The sequence below is a fragment of the Nicotiana attenuata genome, chromosome 3 (assembly GCF_001879085.1).
Source record: "Nicotiana attenuata strain UT chromosome 3, NIATTr2, whole genome shotgun sequence".
Taxonomy (NCBI): Eukaryota; Viridiplantae; Streptophyta; class Magnoliopsida; order Solanales; family Solanaceae; genus Nicotiana; species Nicotiana attenuata.
In genome coordinates, this window is record NC_031991.1 from 15,210,199 (window position 1) to 15,229,473 (window position 19,275).

The 19,275-nt window shown below is 40.1% G+C and overlaps 2 protein-coding genes across 2 annotated transcripts in view; one reads left to right on the forward strand and one right to left on the reverse strand.

Moving 5' to 3' along the window:
- LOC109223337 lies at nt 6,146-8,748 on the forward strand. The gene is made up of 2 exons (XM_019387601.1): nt 6,146-8,077; nt 8,370-8,748. Exons 1-2 carry the CDS (start codon nt 6,283-6,285, stop codon nt 8,534-8,536), a joined length of 1,962 nt encoding a protein of 653 aa, XP_019243146.1. The 5' UTR covers nt 6,146-6,282; the 3' UTR covers nt 8,537-8,748.
- The window catches only part of LOC109223338 (suppressor of RPS4-RLD 1), a 26,373-nt gene continuing 16,674 nt past the window's right edge, over nt 9,577-19,275 (reverse strand). The window contains exons 16-24 of the mRNA XM_019387602.1: nt 14,950-15,284; nt 13,408-13,494; nt 13,039-13,138; nt 12,478-12,569; nt 12,322-12,360; nt 12,098-12,188; nt 10,883-10,980; nt 10,499-10,807; nt 9,577-9,836 (exon numbers count right to left, since the gene is read on the reverse strand). Of these exons, the coding sequence (XP_019243147.1) occupies nt 10,519-10,807; nt 10,883-10,980; nt 12,098-12,188; nt 12,322-12,360; nt 12,478-12,569; nt 13,039-13,138; nt 13,408-13,494; nt 14,950-15,284 (1,131 nt within the window). The 3' untranslated portion in view covers nt 9,577-9,836; nt 10,499-10,518. The remainder of the gene's footprint in view (nt 9,837-10,498; nt 10,808-10,882; nt 10,981-12,097; nt 12,189-12,321; nt 12,361-12,477; nt 12,570-13,038; nt 13,139-13,407; nt 13,495-14,949; nt 15,285-19,275) is intronic.

Sequence of the window (19,275 nt, forward strand, 5' to 3'; positions counted from 1 at the left end):
ATAGCTTCTACACGCCTTATCCCGGTTGAATTAGGGCCTCAAATACAGGGTATTGTAAGTTGTCTCCGTGAAGGATCCTTCATGTCTTCCCGAAAAGGTTTCAAAAGGCTAACATGGAAGACTAGATGAATCTTCCACCAAGCTGGGGTATCGACTTGGTATGCAACATTCCCAATGCGTTTCTCAATGGAGAAGGGTCCAATGTATTTTTGCAATAGGCGAGGGTCATGTACCCCTTCAAACAAGTATCACTTTGGGATTTTCACCATCAGTTTGTCTCCTTCTTGGTATTCAACAAGACGATTTTGATCAGTATGCTTCTTCATCTACTTTTGGGCTTTGACAAGATAGACCCACACTATCTCCAAATTTCGCTACCATTCCTTCGAGAAGCTAGCAGCTCGAGGAGATTTCGACATGTTTGGGGCATTCACAGTATGTGGGAGTAGTGGTTGTTGTCCGATAACAATTTCAAAAGCACTTTTGTTTGTACTACAGCTCTTTTGTGAACTGAAACACAGTTAAGCAACATCCAGAAGCTTCACCCAATTCTTCTGTGATCCGGTAACAAAATTGCAGAGATATTCCTTCTACATGCCATTGAACCGCTCCATCTGACCATCAGATTGCGGATGGAAACTTAAATTGTGGCTCAATATGGACCTGAGGCACTTAAAGAGCTGAGTCTAAAAGTTTCTAGTAAAGTGAGAGTCGCGATCACTAACGATGTCTTTAGGCAGACCCTAATATTTGACAACATGAGAGAAGAAGAATTGAGTTGTATCTTCTGCTGATATATATTGTGGGGTTGCTATAAATGTAGCATACTTGAGAAACCGATCCACCACAACCAAGATAGTTGTAAGATCTCCAACCTTGGGCAATCCGGTGATAAAATCTCGTGAAATGCTTTCCCAAGGTCTCTTTGGAACAGGCAATGGCTCCAAAAGTCCCGCTTGTGTCAAGTGGTCTGACTTGTCTTTCTGGCATACTAGGCAAGTCTTCACATACTAAGCAACATCATTAGCCATTTGAGGCCAATAATAAGCACGGTACAACAACGTCGTGGTGCATTCTTCACATGGGTGGTCGGCCCACAAAGTATCATGGCATTCCATCAGAAGAGTCCTTTGAAGATCTCCTCCTTTAGGAACATAAAGTCGGTTCCCTTTCACCTTCAGGAACCCATCTTCCATGTAGAATGGAGAGTCTTGTATTGTCCTACCAAATCGACCAAATACTATACAGCAGGATCCTTTGGGAGTAGATCTTGTATCTGATCTCTTACAGTGGTGGCCACTTCGCTCCCCCTTGAGGTGGCGAGTAGGCACACCGAGGCTAAGTCAACCATCTGACTAAGCGCATCAGCAACTTGGTTAGTCTTCCCACTTTGGTCTCCAGGTTGAAGTGAAATTCCGCTAGGAGTTCCTGCCACCTGGCCTGGCGTCCATTCAGCTATGGCTAGGTCATGAAATGGCTAACAGCTGTGTTGTCTGTCTTGACCATGAACGGGGTTCCCAGCAGATAGTGTCTCCAAAGGCGTAAGCAATGGACGACAACCAACAACTCTTTATCGTGGGCGGCATAGCGTCGTTCAGCATCCTTCAACTTCCGGCTCTCGTGCGCAACTGGATGCCCCTCTTGTAGCAGGACTCCGCCCAGAGCATAGTCAAAGGCATCTGTTTGTACTCCGAATGGCTTGGCCAAATCAGGAAGGGCCAAGATGGGGCTACTAGACATAGCCGCTTTCAATACGTTGAAGGCCTCCGCTCATTTGGGACCCCAATCCCAAGGCATGAATTTCTTTAGGAGTTCTGTCAATGGAACTGCAATGAGAGAGTAATTCTTCGCAAATCGCCAATAAAAGTTGCATAGGCTAAGGAACGCCCTCAAGGTATGGATATCCTTAGGCGGCAGCCAATCTGTGACAACTTGAATCTTCTGTTGGTCCATCTTTATCCGCCCTTCCTCGAAGACATGTCCGAGGAAGTCAATCTGGGAGAATGAACACTTGGACAACTTCGCATATAATTCGTGCTCCCACAGTCGGGCTAGGACCTTCCGCATGTGCTCCATATGTTCCTCTAATGTTTTGCTATATTCCATAATGTCGTCCAAGTAGACCAATTAAAATTCATCAATTAACTCTCGGAAGACTTGGTTCATCAAGGTGCAAAATGTGGCTGGAGCATTAGTCAAGCCGAATGGCATGTACAACCCATATCTTGTCACACAGGTCGTCTTGTGTTCATCTTCCTCAGCAATTCAGACTTGCCAGTAACCTGTCTTCAGGTCTATTTTGGTGAACAACATAGCGCCACCAGATCTATCGAACAAGTTTCCCATTAGCTGGATAAGGTACTTGTTCTTCACGCTGATTTTGTTTAGGGCCCAATAATCCACACAATCGTAGGGTGCTATCCTATTTTTTTTTTTTTTTTGGAATAGCATAGGGGACTTGGAGGGCACAATGATCCCCGTGTCTAGCATTTCCGTCAATTGTCTCCGAAGCTCGGTGAGTTTGGGTTGTGACATTCTGTAAGGTGCCGGGGCAGGTGGCTTCGCACCCGGCACCAACTCAATCTCATGGTCCACAGTGCGCCTAGGTGGGAGTCGCCTTATCATGTCTTATGTCATGACGTCTTCAAACTCCTTTAGCAGCTCTTTCACGGGTGCAGGATTGGGACCCGAAGAGCGTTCTATATCTTCAATACAGAGGGAAGCCAGGAACGTAGGTTCATGCCTTTTGACCCCTTTCTTCAACTGCAGGGCCGAGATGTTCTCAACGCCCACCTTTAAGGTTGTGCATGGGATAATTCAGGGTTTGGCCCTGTTTGCTCCCATCATCAGTAGCATGTTGGCATAAGGTACAGGAATGGTGTTGGTATTCCTCATAAATTCCAACCTAACATCAGCTCGAAGTCATCTATGATCACCACGCGCAAGTTGAATTTTCCTTCATAAGGACCAAGCTTCACTAGCACTCCTTTGTCTATTCACCCACTAGCTGAGGCAGTGAGTTGATAGCCTTGACACGACCTCTACGCTTTCCCACAACTAGACCAAGGTGCTCTACCTGAGTTGAGTGCTAAGTAGTTGTGAGTAACGTCCGTGTCTATCATCACTCGGATGGGCTTGCCATTAACTTTCATCTCGACGAACATTAAGATCTTCTCTTAGTTAATAGGAGTCCCCGCATCCGCCTTCTTTTTCCCTTTCTTGGTGGTTGGGCATGGGTCCTTCTTCTTACGAATACCAGCACGGGTTCCCGCTAAGGCCTCAAAAATAGAACAAATAAGTGCGTTGAAGACACCTATTGGTTCTGTCTGGTCAGCATCATCTGTGTCGTCATCCGTCCTATCATCAGAAGTTTGATGGGTGTTCATCTGTGCCTGTGGGCATTCTTTGTTCCAATGTGGCCCGCCGCAATCACGACATCCTGAAGGGGCCTTCCTCCCCCGATCATTGTTGTGAGACGCAGCACTATTATTGCGTGAGGAAAGAGTCTTAGATTTGGTTGCACTCCGATATCCTCCACTTCTGCTAGGGCCACCATTGCTAGGTTGGCCCCCTTTGTATCCTCCAAGGACAGGCGTTTGAGGCCTATCCTTTCGAGCTTCCACTTGATAGTCCCCAAGGCATTCCGCTGCTTGGACGCCTTGGGTAAAGTGTCTACCTCCTTGTCTTTACAGCTCCATACGGGCATAAGTTTTTCAAACCTTCTAGGAATTTGAAGAGTTTGTCTTTGTCCCCCATATCCTGTATGTTCAGCATGAGCGTGGAGAATTCCGCACGTAATCCCACACTGACTTGGTCTGGCGTAACCCCTGTAGCTTCCTCCGTGCATTGTACTCTAGATTTTTGGGGAAGAACTGTAGGTGTATGACTGCCTTCAGTTCTGCCCATGTCTCGATAGTATCTTCACTAGCCCTGATGGTTTCGTATTTCACTTGCCACTAGAGTTAGCATCACCCTGAATATACATGGCAGCAGTTGCTACCGTTTTTGCTTCTTCTAACTCCCCCACAGCATCGAAGTACTGTTCGATGTCGAAGATGAAGTTCTCCACTTTCATGGGATTCCAAGCTCCATTGTATGGTTTAGGCTCAGGAATCTTCAGCTTTTGTGGCACAGGGCGAAGTTCGCAGCACCCCCGATCTGGTTTTCGCCTCCTCGAAGTAGGCCTTGTAGTAAAGCATTGACAATATTGAGCTGGCAAGTTAAGTTGTCTATGGTTTGCTGCATGTAAACTGTAGCGAAATCACTGGAAATGAGAGAGATGTGAGTGTCAATCATTCTGTCAGCATGCTCAAAGAGTGCTTTCCAGAAGATGGAGAAGGAGAGAATGCACTTACAACCTCTCTCTCATATTCACCTGCCAAGGCATGACATAGATAGTAGACAGTCAGCTCTCTTACAGCCAGTTACTGCGATTGATTGGGGAGAGAGTGCTAGTCTAACTGCCGGTACGGGTATGATAATAGATAGAGGATCTTCCAGTCCATGGCAGTCACTTTGACTGCCTCTTGTGCCCTATAGGTTAAATCCTCGATCCGCTCCCGTTGGAGGCCCTCGAATTTACCAGAAATCTCAGTTGCCTCTATGGCTGCTGTTTGCCGGTCTCCTTCAGAGTCGCGACTGATGTTCGCGATGTCACCTTTGGCCTGCCGCATCCTGCGACCCAGGTCGTCCAACCTTTGCACTAGGCTGGTTCTTAGATCAGTCACTGTATTTACGATGGGTCGTAATACGTCAACCGTCTCTTCAAGGGCCGCAATGTGGTCCCCATGATTCACCATGGTCAGAAATGGTGGTAATGGCAATGTGTTCCCCCGTCCGATGTCAAGCCTAGGCTCTGATACCAACTGTTACGCGGCGCCTTCCTGAGATTCCTTGCAAGGGCGACGTAAGGCTAAGCAATCGATGTCTGTGCAGTTACTATCCGCCAACTAGGGTCCCCTCCGTACACTAGACGAGATTGTTAGTGTAGTATGGAAAAACCAATATCAAGAGCAATTGAGAGAACATAAAAGAGAATTGAGAATGAAAGAAAACTTGATTGTATTAATGAAAGCTAATAGAGAAAAGCAACACGGTGTCAAGGGGAAGAGACACCAGTACAGAGAATTATTTGCTTGCTAGAAAGTTTGATTGCTTGTTCCCCCTAATAATGCTTAAAGAAAATAAACCAAAGTTACAAGACTTAACCTAACTAAGGTAGAGAGACATAATGGAAATACATGAAATAAAACTACTCTATATCGTGCTTGTCACTTGGCGTGGCCAAGACCACGGGGCCGTCCATAGCGCTAGGAGTTAGGAGGCTTGCCAGGACGCCATCGGGCGTGTCCAAGGGGTCATGGACATGGCTGAAAAGCCGCCTATGAAAAGACATATGTTGTAAACCTGGACTAATTAGTATGTTAGCATTATATATCCCAGATTGTAATGATTATTTTCGTCATCAAAAGCAATGCCCTTCAGTTTCGATTTGAGTTGCAAACTCTGCTTCAACTCAAAAAGGCCCCAAAAGATACTTTATCTCATACGTGAATTAGCCGCATTTTCTTGAGACCCACCCTATTTGTACTTGTGGGTCACTTTGTTTGCTTTTTAAGTTAAATCTGGATACCACGAGGCTGCTAGATCTTATGTTTTAAAATAAAAAAGGGACGCTTTGGAGCCTCTTCATTGGATTCAATAGGAGGGGACCATAAATTTAATTCCTTCTTAGACTTCCTATGCTCAATATCATAACGGTCTGAACTCATATTCTATACTTCTGCTTTTCTTGTTTAATCATATTTAAACTCTTCTACTATTTTTCTGCCAGTTACTTCATTCGTGCATCACAATTGCTGCTCATAGTTGGATGAACACGAATTTAAAGTTGAGTTGAGAATGAGTGTCATCGTATTTTATGTGTACATTTTAAACTTTTTTTCACATATGTATGGTAAAACCGAAAAAAGATCACATAGCTTACGGGAAATCTGCGTTTAGTCAGATGAAGTGGTCTCATGATTCAGCCCAAATGTTTGTCAAAAACACTTCTCTCTCTCTCTCTCTCTCTCTCTCTTTGTGGGTCGGGGGAGTTGCAACTTGGTAGTATTATTTATGTACGATTGAACATGAATAACGACAAAACACTTTGCTGACTAAGGTTAACTTGTGAAAATGAAACCCTACCTGCCCACTAGCCAGGAAATTAATTAATTAAAACTAATAAAACTACAACCTGCCGTAGAAATTAACATTCTCTGACTACTCAGAAAGCTAGCAATGAACTCCCACCCCTCAAAGAAAACAGCTGCCATTAACTTCAACATGACATGCAACAGTACTAGTTGCTTGTTATGCACCATTATTGAAACACATACATCTGTACGAAGAAAATTAATAGCTCAATGCTTCAAAGATTTGCCTCTTCTCAGAGATGATAAAAACCTTGTCATCACCTTAAGATGCCTCTGGAATATTGCTCTGGCTCAACCAGACGACCCTGAATTTCCATATCTCGGCATTTTTAATTGCATGACTAGACTTCTCAACAGGTGCATCCGTGACCAAAAATGGCTTTCGAGTGGCAAAAACGTGTATGTTCCTTACTATGCAGCTCACATTATTGGCTCCTACACCATGAATAAATCTCGATTTTCTGTATTGGCTGTTAAATCAGCTGTAATTTCGCCATTAATAGAGCTTTTAAGAGGAAAGATAACATGGGTCGAGCAAAGAGTAGCTGTTAGAGCACTTGGTCACATTGCCAGACATAGAAGAACATTTGAAGACATTAAAGTCTACGAAACGGAAATCATAAAGCTAGCTATGGACATAGTTTCGAAATGCATTCAAACTATTTACACTGAATTTGTTATCAAGAAAAGTGAAAATAGAGTAGAATATCATCGTCATTTGATGATAAAAGGTCTAGGAGGATTTGAAATGGAGAATAGAAAAGCAGAGTCTTGGGCTTGCCAAATGCAATGTTGGTCTCTTTACCTTCTCAACTGCTTTGTTAGAAAGAAAAGAAGCATCAATTTGATATGCAAAGAAGAATTTCTCAAGAAATTATGTGCTATATGGGGTGGATTACAGAACCAGAATTCTTTCTCTGGCATTGGCCTGATCAAAAGTCTACGCCACAGTGAAATAGGTCGAAGAAATATAGCACAATCAGAAGAAATTGTAGCAAGTATTTGTAATATCTCTAGATCTTCAGACGAATGGCAATTATGGGCAATTGAAAGTCTTTTATTACTTCTCAAAGATCAAAATACAAGAAGCGTAGTAAGAAACATTGCCGCTCCTTTTCTTGCTGATTTAGTAGAGCTTAGAACTGTTAAAGGTAGAAGAAAAATGGGTGACGTGATAACGCAAGTAATCTTACAAGATTATGCAAAAATAAAGTATGGTCAATTGAGTTTCACCAGAAAAGGATCACAAAAGGCTATTGAAGAGATTTGGGAGTTGAAAGTAGAAAAAAGGAAAAGGGATAAATTAATGTCCGAAGAAGAAGTAAGGGAAAGAGAGCTTTTGGTTGCAATATTAAAACGTGAAGGAAATAGGAAATTTTGGTCAGCTGATATTGAAGAAGCCGTAAACAAATATACAAAGGCTCTGGATTTGTGCCCACTTAAGTTAAGAAAAGAAAGGATTGTTCTTTATAGTAATAGAGCTCAATGTCATTTAATTCTAGGAGAAGCAGAGTTAGCTATTAGTGATACAACTCGAGCACTATGTTTATCAGGTGAAATGAGGCCTCATATTAAGAGTCTGTGGCGAAGGTCACAGGCTTATGACATGAAAGGATTGGCTAGATTAAGTTTAATGGATTGCTTGATGTTCATTAATGAACGTAGCAAGTTCAATAATGGAAACAGAAGCAGCAAAAGGAAGATACCTTACTGTGCAATGTGCATGTTGAACAAACAGATAACAGCCACGTGGATTTTTGCGGGTGTCGCTAAGTCAATGGAAGATGACATTAATGACGATGGAACGCATAAATCCAGGGACGCCCAGCATGTCTTTGCAGGTGCAAAAATGAAAGGGAAGACAGAAGCAATTTTAAAAAGTAAGTGCTAAATTATTTTTGTTGATGCTTATTTCATATAACAATTTTAGTTCTACAAGTTCACATGATAGCGCAAAGTTTGAGTTCTCAGCTAAGAAAAGGATTTCTTTAGTTTGACTTCTTTACAAGTGTAAAAGAATTTGGAGACTATCAGATGATACAGATCACCTAAAATATGATGGCATATAACAATCTATAAAAAGAGGGATGAATAACCTGAAATTAAATATAAGACACGTTAAATTGCATTAAAAATGTGAATTTTTTAATATTGCCATGCTCCTTAAAACAGGCATGCGTACCCACGGGAACGACAAGGAGGAGCGGCTCTTGAAAAAGGGACGGCTTTGGAGAAGGCTGAATAGTACAAGTCGGAGAAGCAAAGGCGTTATTGAACCATTGCTGAAACGTTTCAAAGGAAGGAAAAGCGTAGATGTACAAGAAAAAAAAGTCAAATAGTCTTTTGTTCCCCAAGGAAACTAAAGTTGGAGCTATTTAAATAGTCCAACCAGTTTGATTTTAGAGAAGCTCATGTTCAATTGCCAATTAAGAATATTCTCTATTTAGATAGTCTAATGTCCACTTGAACACTATTCAACTTTCAGTCAAATTCTTATAACCGACATAAGCTTGCGGTTTTTTTTATAAGGTTTTGGGGAAACAAAAATCACTTGGAAGTTAATCATATTTGGGAATCTCTGACTGAAGAGTGAAGAAAAGATGTGATTTCTGTCCATCTTTATTAATCCCTTTTCAGGCAAGCTACTTTTTGGTTTGATATGGTCCTCGTTGACAAGACAACTCAACAAATGCACCTTAAATGGACACCAAATAGATAAGATTTGAAGCATAGATCTGCTGAGGTATCGTATCGTACCTAACCCGCTAAGATAGATTTGTGCGTTCCTAATGCTGAAAACTAGCGTGCGCTTTTGCGTATGTTCATTTATTTATTTTATTATTTACTTAATGGAGAAGGAGAATACAGCTTTTCTTTAATTTTTGGTCTATCGGTAGTTATTGCATCTCGCTTTACAACTATCTGATACGACTCATTTCTATGTTTTTCTTCCCTCTTTAAAGAAAATATTTTTTTCCAGATTAAATTTGGAATATATTTTCTTATCATTCAACTAAGGTTGTGGCCTCCGGAAAAAAACCCTATGTGGGCTCAAAAAGAAATTGCTTTACGCTATATCATTTTCCATCCTGTTTCTCGTCGCAAACCGTAGACCAGAAAGTTTTTCTATACTCTTCCGTCCTCACCAAAATAAAATGTTAGTTTCCAGCTTTAGGAAACCAGAAGACAACACAAAACTAGGGTATGAAATTCTGAAAATACACATTTGTGTGTTGAGCATGCATACCAAATGGTAGACTTATCACCAAATTGCAGCTCAGTTTACGTTAGAAAAAAGAGGCGCTTAATTCATTCATCACCACCCCCGCAAACTAGAGAAGAAACGGGCCCTTCTAACTGTATATAGAAACACAAAATACAGAGAAAACAGAGACTAGAAGACCCATTTATTATTCTTTTTAAATAAGCATCCTGAAATCTAACATGGTAATCTAAAAGAAAGGAAAAATGAGGTGGTAGATCATACACAATACAACAAATATACAACATCTCACAAGTAATGGTACACTTGGACTATGGCAATAATGTAAAAACCTCTCGCCTCAATTCATCCGTTACAGGATCAATAAGTCCGGTGCACCAGTGAAATTCCTCCAGATAAATTATCTCAGATGAAACCTATTTGCAGGGAATATATGGGAAAGTTAAGATGTCAAAAAGAGGTAATCCACTAAAGTAGTTGCAACCTCACATTTAGTAGAAACATTTCACATTGTTCTCACCAACAAAAAGAATTGCAAAACTTAGAAATAGTTAAGAGCAGCTTTAGGGCTCATGAACCTTGCCCTACCAAAGCCAAATAGCATTCATGTCCTTGTGGTTTAATGTGCTAGTACTGTACCCCATACTTTTACCACTTAAATTTTTAAGTAATTTCCTTCGATTTTCATTCTAATGACACTACACTTGACAGAGACCAACAACATCCAGTTGACTGAACAATCCTTATGCTTAGCACCAGAACCCCCAAATGAGGGTTCTAGTCTTTGTAGCCACCAACACTTCAAGCCTACGGCGCTGGTGGCCAAAAAGACTAGAAGAACCTCATTTGAAGTGTACTGTGCACGCACCTCTTTGTCAAGTAGATTAAGAATCTGACCCTGTCAAGTGCATGGTCTTAGTAAAATTGAATATTAAAATTGGAGAGGTGAAATACAAGGAGGAAAATCAATACACACAAGCACGTGCTCCACATTTTGCTGAACTACAAACAGCAAACTTAAAAATCCAGCCAGAACAGAGTAGAGAAATTTGTTTCCTGCATATGTAAAGCGACTTACCAATAAATGACGTATTTCCTTCAGTCTGAATAGGAGCTCAGAGCAGCAACAACTGATCCAGTTGTCTCAAATGTTGATGTGACATCTGGGTAAGTTTTCCAGGATGTGCTGACTTTGAGAGATGGGTACAACCACCTCTTTACAGAATCTACAAAAGAACTCGGGTCAAACTCCAGGATGGCTTCCCAATCCACCTGCAGACCTTTTGGAATGCTTCCTGGGAACTCCATATTAGCAGCTAGGAGTAATCCAAGCAAAACTATGAACCCAACGACAGCAGTTCCTCTGGAAAGCGGCATGAAATTGTACCTGCAACAATTATCAGCCAAATTTAAGCCTACACTTCCCTTGAGATCAAACAATCAAAAAGTTAATATGCCTTACCAGTAATATGTCATCCTTAAGATTGCATCTCTCACATTTTCAAGCACGTCAAAATCTGTTGACCCATAATTCTCACCACAGTAAGCATCGCAAAGCGCCTGCACAACCATTTTGTATTCAACTAAATTAACTAGAACACTATCATTTAAATCCCAAACAGAAGCCGCACACGTGTGTCTCAAGAACCAATAAAGAGCAGAAAAGGGAAGACAAAGTAAACTACACCAACCGAAGTAAGCAATAATTGCAAATGAATCGACATACATAAAGCCTAAAATAGTAGGTCTATGAACATGTTCAAGCAAGAAATATACACCAAACCATCACGACGATGATACTCACAAAAACCCAGGATCTTCTCAGTTATAATGATTACTTTTAGAAATGTCTTAGGCTGGAAAAGGCTCATTACTACAGCTGACATATGTGGCCGTGCCATATATAACAACGAACCCAGTATAATCCCACATAGTAGGGTCTAGGGAGGGTAATTTGTACGCAACCTTACCCCTACCTTGTGGAGATAGAGAGGCTATTTACAATAGACCTTCGGCTCAGAGAAGCATAAGCACCACGTTAAAGAAGAGAAAAACAAGAAGCGCAACAGTGAGAAGCCATGTAAAAGCAGCACAAATAACAACCAAATAATCAGGTGACCACAATGAAGAAAGAAATGACAGGTAGTCATAGAAATCTAATGCCAAGAGAATACTAAAGTACGTACTAATACTACTGGTATGACAGGGAGAACACTAAACAAACTATCCTACTACCCTAATCTTCGATCTCCACACCTTCCTATCAAGGGTGTGGCTATATATATATATATATATATATATATATATATATATATATAGAGAGAGAGAGAGAGAGAAAAACTCCTATACAAGTGAGTCTAATGAACACATTCTCGATCAGACTAATATAGGCTTAACTGTAAGACTTCACTGACCACTCTCTGGGCAGGCACAGGATGGATAAATCTCTTAAAAGTGAGTAGTCTAATGAGAACATTCCCAATGACTAATATAGGCTTATTGTAAGACTTCGCTGACCAATCTCTTAGCAGGCACAAGATGAATATACTATGCAAAATTGCACTGTAAAGTAATTATATGTCGACTGCCTTACATTCATGTTAAATTGCTTTTAAATGTCCAAAAACTATGTCCTGGCAGCAGAAAATGACTTTCTAGGTAAAAAAATAGGGGATACCTCCCAGGCGGATGTCATCTCCATATCAAAGTCATCCCATCTAGAAGGTGTACAAGGTGTTCTAATTGCAAAGTCGTAACCAATCTCACCCCTGGAAGGAACAATAAGAGTTGACAAGCAGTAAGAAAAATTGAACTAACATAAGCAATAATTTACTCAAGTCACCCCCTCCCTCTCCACACACACAAAAGGTTGAATTCCAATAAGGTTAGATGGTGTTCTACATTTTCACAAGTGTGATCCTTGTTCCTTCAAGACGCTTCCTGATCAATCAATAAGAAAGGAAGGAAAATTAGAAGAAGATCCTGGTGAGAGAAACTATTCAAGAGTGACATGCTGCTATACAGTATAAAGAGGACTACAAATTTTAAAAAAAGTACCCTTCAAGTGCCATACTGTTACACCAGGTGGCCAACCAAAAGTCTTGACCAACAACTCTGTAAAGGTCAGAGCTGGATTCTGCAGTCATTATCTGCAAAGTACAGCACAGCCGTTAAAATTTGTAGCAAGTGGAAAAAAAAAAGCATGGGAACAAAAGTTTTAATCCTAGCAAGTGGACATCTAAAAGGTGAGAACACGAAAAAGCTCCCGAAAGGATAGTGATACTGAGAAAGAAGAGATTAATAAGCAGCCAGTTTCAAGTTTCATAGGGCCACATGAAATTGCTTTTACAGTTTTCCATCTTAAAATATTTGGACGGAAGGTACTACTAGTTGGATTTTAGAGAGCCATTCAGATACATCTAAGGAAGAAATGTGACCAATATAAAATCAGCTAATAAAGATTTCTCAACTTGCTGGATTTATTGTCATGGAGATGCTATATACTTAGTATTTTGACAAGAACCAAGAAAACCAATTATCAACCACCAAAAACTATACAAGTGCAAAAGGTACAACATTGCAAAAGATTGAACTAAGGTCATAAGCAAAAAAACTCACTTCCTGCAATTTCCGTTCTTCAGAAAGATCAATTATCTTGTCTTCCTTGTTGAACACTGATTTCTTCTCCTTAATAACAGCCTTGGCAACAGTCAAGGTTCTGAACATTGACAGACAATAAGAACCTTGAGAAGGAGCTAATACAAATCAGAAAGGTTAAGTAATTTGACCGTAAAAAGCAATTTATTGATGTGATGGCCAGCAGCAAGAAGGTACTGTAAAGTAATTACAAGAGTAGCATCAACTACAAGTAGTGTAACGAGCTCAAAAGGTCAATCATGGCATCAGTATCATTTGCAACAGTCATATTACACCCAAAAAACAGTAAAGAAATACACCTATACTTAATCAGAAATGTTAAGCAATTACCTCTGAAAATTGGGATAGTAGCGAACAACTTTGGCTTGACCGAGAACAAGAGGAGTGTTAGACCCAAATCCAGAATTGAATTCCTCACTACGCAAAAACACGGGAATCTCAGCAGAAAGTAAAGTTAAAGCAACATATTAAAAATTAGACTTGGACTTTGAGAAGCTTAGATGAAAAGTCTGTTCCGACTAACACGGTCCTTCTCGCGGGTGTCAGAGAGAGCATGTTCTCTCGTCTAATATGTGAATATGCAGTAAATCCCAGTAGAGGCAAAAACACTAGGCGGATTTCTTCCGATCTATCCAAACCTTGGTGGACAGAGTTACCTAGTACCTATTGCTAGTGGGAGGTAGCAGGCATCCCGTGGAATTAGTCGAGGTGCGTGCAAGCCGGCCCGGACACCATGGTTGTCAAAAAAATGTGAATAAGCAGCAAATGTGGAACAATACAAAGAATCTACCTTAAATACCATCAAACAAGTGCATCTCTAAATTTTCTCCTACGAGTGAATTTGGACGGTGTGTGGGTACACATACAGTATCTGATATGATACGCTGAGGGTTCACATAGGATACAGCACTGTATGATTTAAAAAAATAATCAATATTTTCAAACATTTTACTTACAATTAGCCTTATTAAAAAATAAGGTGCCTTTGGGTTGAATTGGAAACATTTGGGGCCAAAACACAGCTTTAAACTATGGTTTTAACTTAGTCATTAAGAAAATTTGGTCAATCAAGTCTGGAATGCAGCAAAATTCCTCTTTTTACAGTTTTAAATAATGACTGGGCAATTTCACTAATGAAGTTTACCATTTCGACTTTTCCACTTTTGTCTTCAATAATCATAATGCTTCTTACAATATCATTTAGAATGTAAATATATAATGCGGAAAAAAAATGATTCCTGAGGTCTCAAAAAGTTCATTTTCGAATTGTACTCAAACAAAGTACAGTTTTCATATACATACCCATGCTACATAGAGATTGAGCAAATATAATGTGGATCCCATCCATATATTGACGCATAAGACTAAAATCAGGACCTTTTCCATAAAAGATACATAGATGATTGTACCAAAAGAACCAACAGGAGTGTTCGGATTTGGTTTTGGTCTAGTTTCTTGAATAGCTTAGACTAGCCTAGGTGACATTGTTTACAGTCCTCCAGAAGCTGCAACCACCAAACTTCAAGAGTCTTATATACTGCAATCCTTTTTTTCTTTTGATAAGTCAAAAGTTATAATAAAAATCACAAATCCACGAGTACTCCATATGAGAGTGAAGTAAAACACCACCAATAAAAAAAGAGCTGGAACGTAGAACTAAAGGATTGAGGGAAACAAGTTGAGGGGTTTTTTCATGCTCGAGGCGAAGCGAGTTATTTTAATAATCTTTATGCACTTAAATTCAAAAAGAACTTGGAAATGTATTTGTTAATATGCTGAGACCAAGTATAGATTTAATAACCTTTAATAGCTAAATAAAATTCAGTACACCAACACTCGGTTAAGGGAATAAGGGAAAACAAGATAGACTACCTTAACTTGTTAATCCACACCACTGGATCACATGGTTCAGATATTTGTCTCCATTTGACAGCCAATGAATACAACTGGTTCCATGACATTGTAGAACGCCCAGTTGATCTATCGTCAATCAAACTGTATGAAGCAGATGTTTCTGAGGAACTGCTAGTGCTACAACCAGCTCCACCTCTGTTTACACTAAGTGAATTTACTTTTTCCCTTCTCCTGAGTCTCTTCCCAGACTTTGCTGTGCCTTTAGTTGAGTTTCTCCATTCAGCTTGTAACGCACGCCAAGCTTTTGAGACTTTTTGTGCTATCTCAATAGCAGCTAATCCGGCCATGCGGTGCTGATAATTGCAAAAATATTCTCAGATTTGGATGAAAGAATAACAACAACGCACAAAGCATGTTTGTAGCTAAAAGAACAGCATATGAATAACATATCAAACAACAAAAGATAGTGTCGACTTTCACAAAAAATTACGAACTCATCATCTGCAATCAACATACTTATATCATATATAAATTGCAAAAAGAAAAGAATGTCAATCAAAAGGTCTAAAGGCGAAATTTTGATCATGGAAAAGCAACACAGGTATGGAAAGGCACAAACCTAATACTACAGTGTACTACCATTCACAAACTAACTCATCCAAATAACTACAAAGAGCATCACAGATGACAAAGGAAATTGTCCCACAACATACACGATTAGAGTCTGAAGCCCAACTGCTTCTTTTTTTTTTTTTTTTGAGAAGGTAACATATTTGTATATTAATATAAAGACTTCATTAAAATTGTGAAGTCACCCATAATTACAAAGGGAGTGAACAGACAAAAGTACAAACAACTTCTAATCCCTGGTCTTCTCACAAGGATTCTAAAACATCTAAAATGGATTCATGATCCTCCAAAAGCTTTCCTTTACACCAAAAATAAAAAAGAGCTAAGCATTTCATCTTTATCTTCTGGATGTTACTAGACTTGTCTTCAAAACATCTTTGATTCCTTTCTTCCCAAATTGTCCGCCATATGCAGGCTGGGACAATTCTCCATCCTTTTTTATCTCTAGAAAGTGAGCCCTCTTTACTCCAGCATGCTAGAATATCAAGGATTCTTCCCGACATTGTCCATGAAATTCCCCTTAAGCTGATGAAGATTCTCCATATCTGTAAAGTGAATTTGCAATGCAAAAAAAGATGGCTAATTGTCTCTGCCTTCTCTCCACATAAATAACATTTAGAGCACAATTGAAATCCTCTTTTGGTTAGGTTATCTTGTGTTAGCACTGCTTCTTTTGCCAATAGCCATGTAAAACAAGCCACCTTGTATGGAATTTTAACTTTCTATTATCTTCCATGGCCAGCAGCCTACCTGATTGTTGGACAAGTTGAAATCTCTGTAAGCTTCCTTAACTGAAAACTTCCCCTGCCTGTTCCCTTGCCATATAATAATATCTTGATTAGCGTTGGTACCACTGAACTGTTCCAAAGTATTATAAAACTGGATAATTCTATCAATTTCCCAGTCATTTAGCATTCTTCTGAAGGTGAGATTCCAGCCCTGGCCTGTCCAAACCTCTTCTATTGTTGCTTGTTGTTGCTGATTCAAAGCATGTATGGTAGGAAAGAGCCCCTTCAAGGTTCCTTGACCTAGCCAGTTGTCTTCCCACAATGAGATCTTCCTACCATTTCCTACTTTGAACTTTGCTTTGTTGATCACTTTTGGCCATAGATTCCTGATTGATCTCCACAAACTAACTCCATATGGACTTCTCACTGACTTAGTTGTCCAATTTCCTTCCTTTCCATACTTCTCCCTAATAACCCCTGTCCACAATGTTTGTTCATCTGCTGCAATTTTCCACAACCACTTCATCATCAGGCTCTGGTTCTGTACTTTCAAATTCTTGATTCCCAGTCCCCCTGCCTTCTTGCTAGTAGTCAGATCTCCCCATTTAACCAAGTGAATTTTCTTTTTATCACTATTACCTTCCCATAGAAAGTTTCTTCTTAGAGCATCAATTCTTTTCACTACATTGACTGGAATTGGAAATAAGGACATCATATAAGTAGGTAAGGCATCAAGCACAGAGTTGATCAGAATCAATCTACCCCCCATAGACAAATATCGATTTTTCCAATTTGCTAGCTTCTTTTCACATTTCTCCAACACACTGTTCCAAATATCTTTTGACTTGCTCTTAGCTCCCAAAGGCATCCCCAGATATACAGTAGGTAATTCCCCTATCTTCCCCCCAAGAATATTAACCAAACTTTGAAGCTGCATAACCTCATTGGCAGGGTAAATGAAACTTTTATGCCAGTTGATGTGCAACCCAGAAATAGCTTCAAAAAGAATCAGAATCACCCTTAGCACTTTTACTTGTTCTCTTTCAGCTTCACAAAAAACCAAAGTGTCATCAGCATACTGCAGATGTGAAATCCTCATGTTACTGTCAGTTCTATTACTCACTTTAAAGCCCCTTATCCAGTTATTTGTCTGAGCTACTTTCACCATGTCATTTAACCCTTCCATAGCAATTATGAATAAAAAAGGGGATAGGGGATCACCTTGTCTCAATCCTCTCTGTGAAGGGAAGAATCCAACTGGTTCTCCATTGATAAGTACTGAGAAACTTACAGTGGAAATGCAATATCTAATCCAGCTAATCCATCTTTCACCAAAGCCCATCCTCCTCAGAGTATCCAAAAGGTATTTCCAATTCAGGTGGTCATATGCTTTCTCAATATCCAGCTTGCATAGTATCCCAGGCTCTTTGCTTATCTTCCTTGTGTCTATACATTCATTGGCTATTAGCACAGCATCCATGATCTGTCTGCCTCTTATGAAGGCCATTTGTTGATGATCCACCAATTTGTTCATCACCTTTTTGAGTCTCTCAGTCAATAGCTTGGAAATAATCTTGTATATGCTGCCTATCAGACTGATAGGCCTAAAATCTCTTAATTCTTTGGCCCCAGCCTTCTTAGGGATCAAAGCCACAAATGTGGCATTCATGCTCTTTTCAAAGATTCCTTGATCATAAAAGTTCTGGACAGCTGCTACTACATCATCTTTTAACACATCCCAGCATTTATTGAAGAATGCCATTGAAAACCCATCAGGCCCTGGTGCTTTGTCACCTGCACATGCCTTAACACAATCCCATATTTCCTGTTCTCCAAATGGACTCTGCAGCATTAAGTTTTCTTCTATAGTGATCATTTGATTGTTTCTGATGGAACCTGTTGGCCTCCAGTCTTCTTCTTCTGTGTACAGCTTTTTGTAGAATCTGATTATCTCCCTCTTGATGTCTTCAGGACTCTGTAAGGTCTCCCCTTCCACAGTCAATTGATCTATGTTATTATATCTCTTGTGTGCATTGGCTGTTCTATGGAAATACTTGGTGTTCCTATCTCCCTCTTTCAACCAAAGAGCCCTTGATCTCTGCCTCCATGCTATTTCTTCTTGATTTGCAATCTCCTCAAACTCCATAGACAGTGATGTTTTTGTGTGAATTTCCTCCTCTGTCAAGCTCTTTTGTTCATGTACTTCTTCCAGTTCTGCAAGTTGATTGAGAACACTTGCTTTCCTCAGTGCTAGATTGCCTTGCATAGTTTTGCTCCATTCCTTTAGCTTTGTCTTTAGAGCTTTGAGTTTGAAAGCTAGTATATAGTCTGGCCTTCCTTCACAGATGAAGGATTTCCACCCGTCTTCAACTCTGTCTTTGAAGCCTTCAGTCTGCAACCACCAATTCTCAAACTTGAAATATGACTTTACTGGTTCCCAGCTACCACATTGAAGCATTAATGGTGAATGATCAGATGTAACTCTCTGCATCAATTGTTGTTTTATGTTCCTAAAGTTTTCATTCCATTCAACTGAGATTAGAAATCTATCCAATCTAGCTGCTATTACATGTCTGTCCCCTTTCCTCCATGTATAATCACCTCCAGCTAATTGTAAGTCTACCAGTTCCATATCTTCAATAAAGCTTGAGAATTCCCTCATTGCTCTTGTGATTCTGGAACAGTTCTTTTTCTCTGATGGGTACCTCAGAGTATTGAAGTCCCCACAAACCACCCATGGTCCATTGAATAGCCCTCTTGCCCCTGCCAATTCCCACCAAACTTCCTCCCTCTTTCTCCTGTCATTAGGAGCATACACAGCTGACAGATGCCATGTATATTCCTGGATCTTGCTTGAAATTTTGCAAGTGATTGTGTGAGCTCCAGTACCACAAACTTCCCCCTTCCATATTCTTCCATCCCACATTACTACAATACTCCCCCGGGTCCCACTAGCCTCCAGTTGTGCAAAATTTACCCATCTACT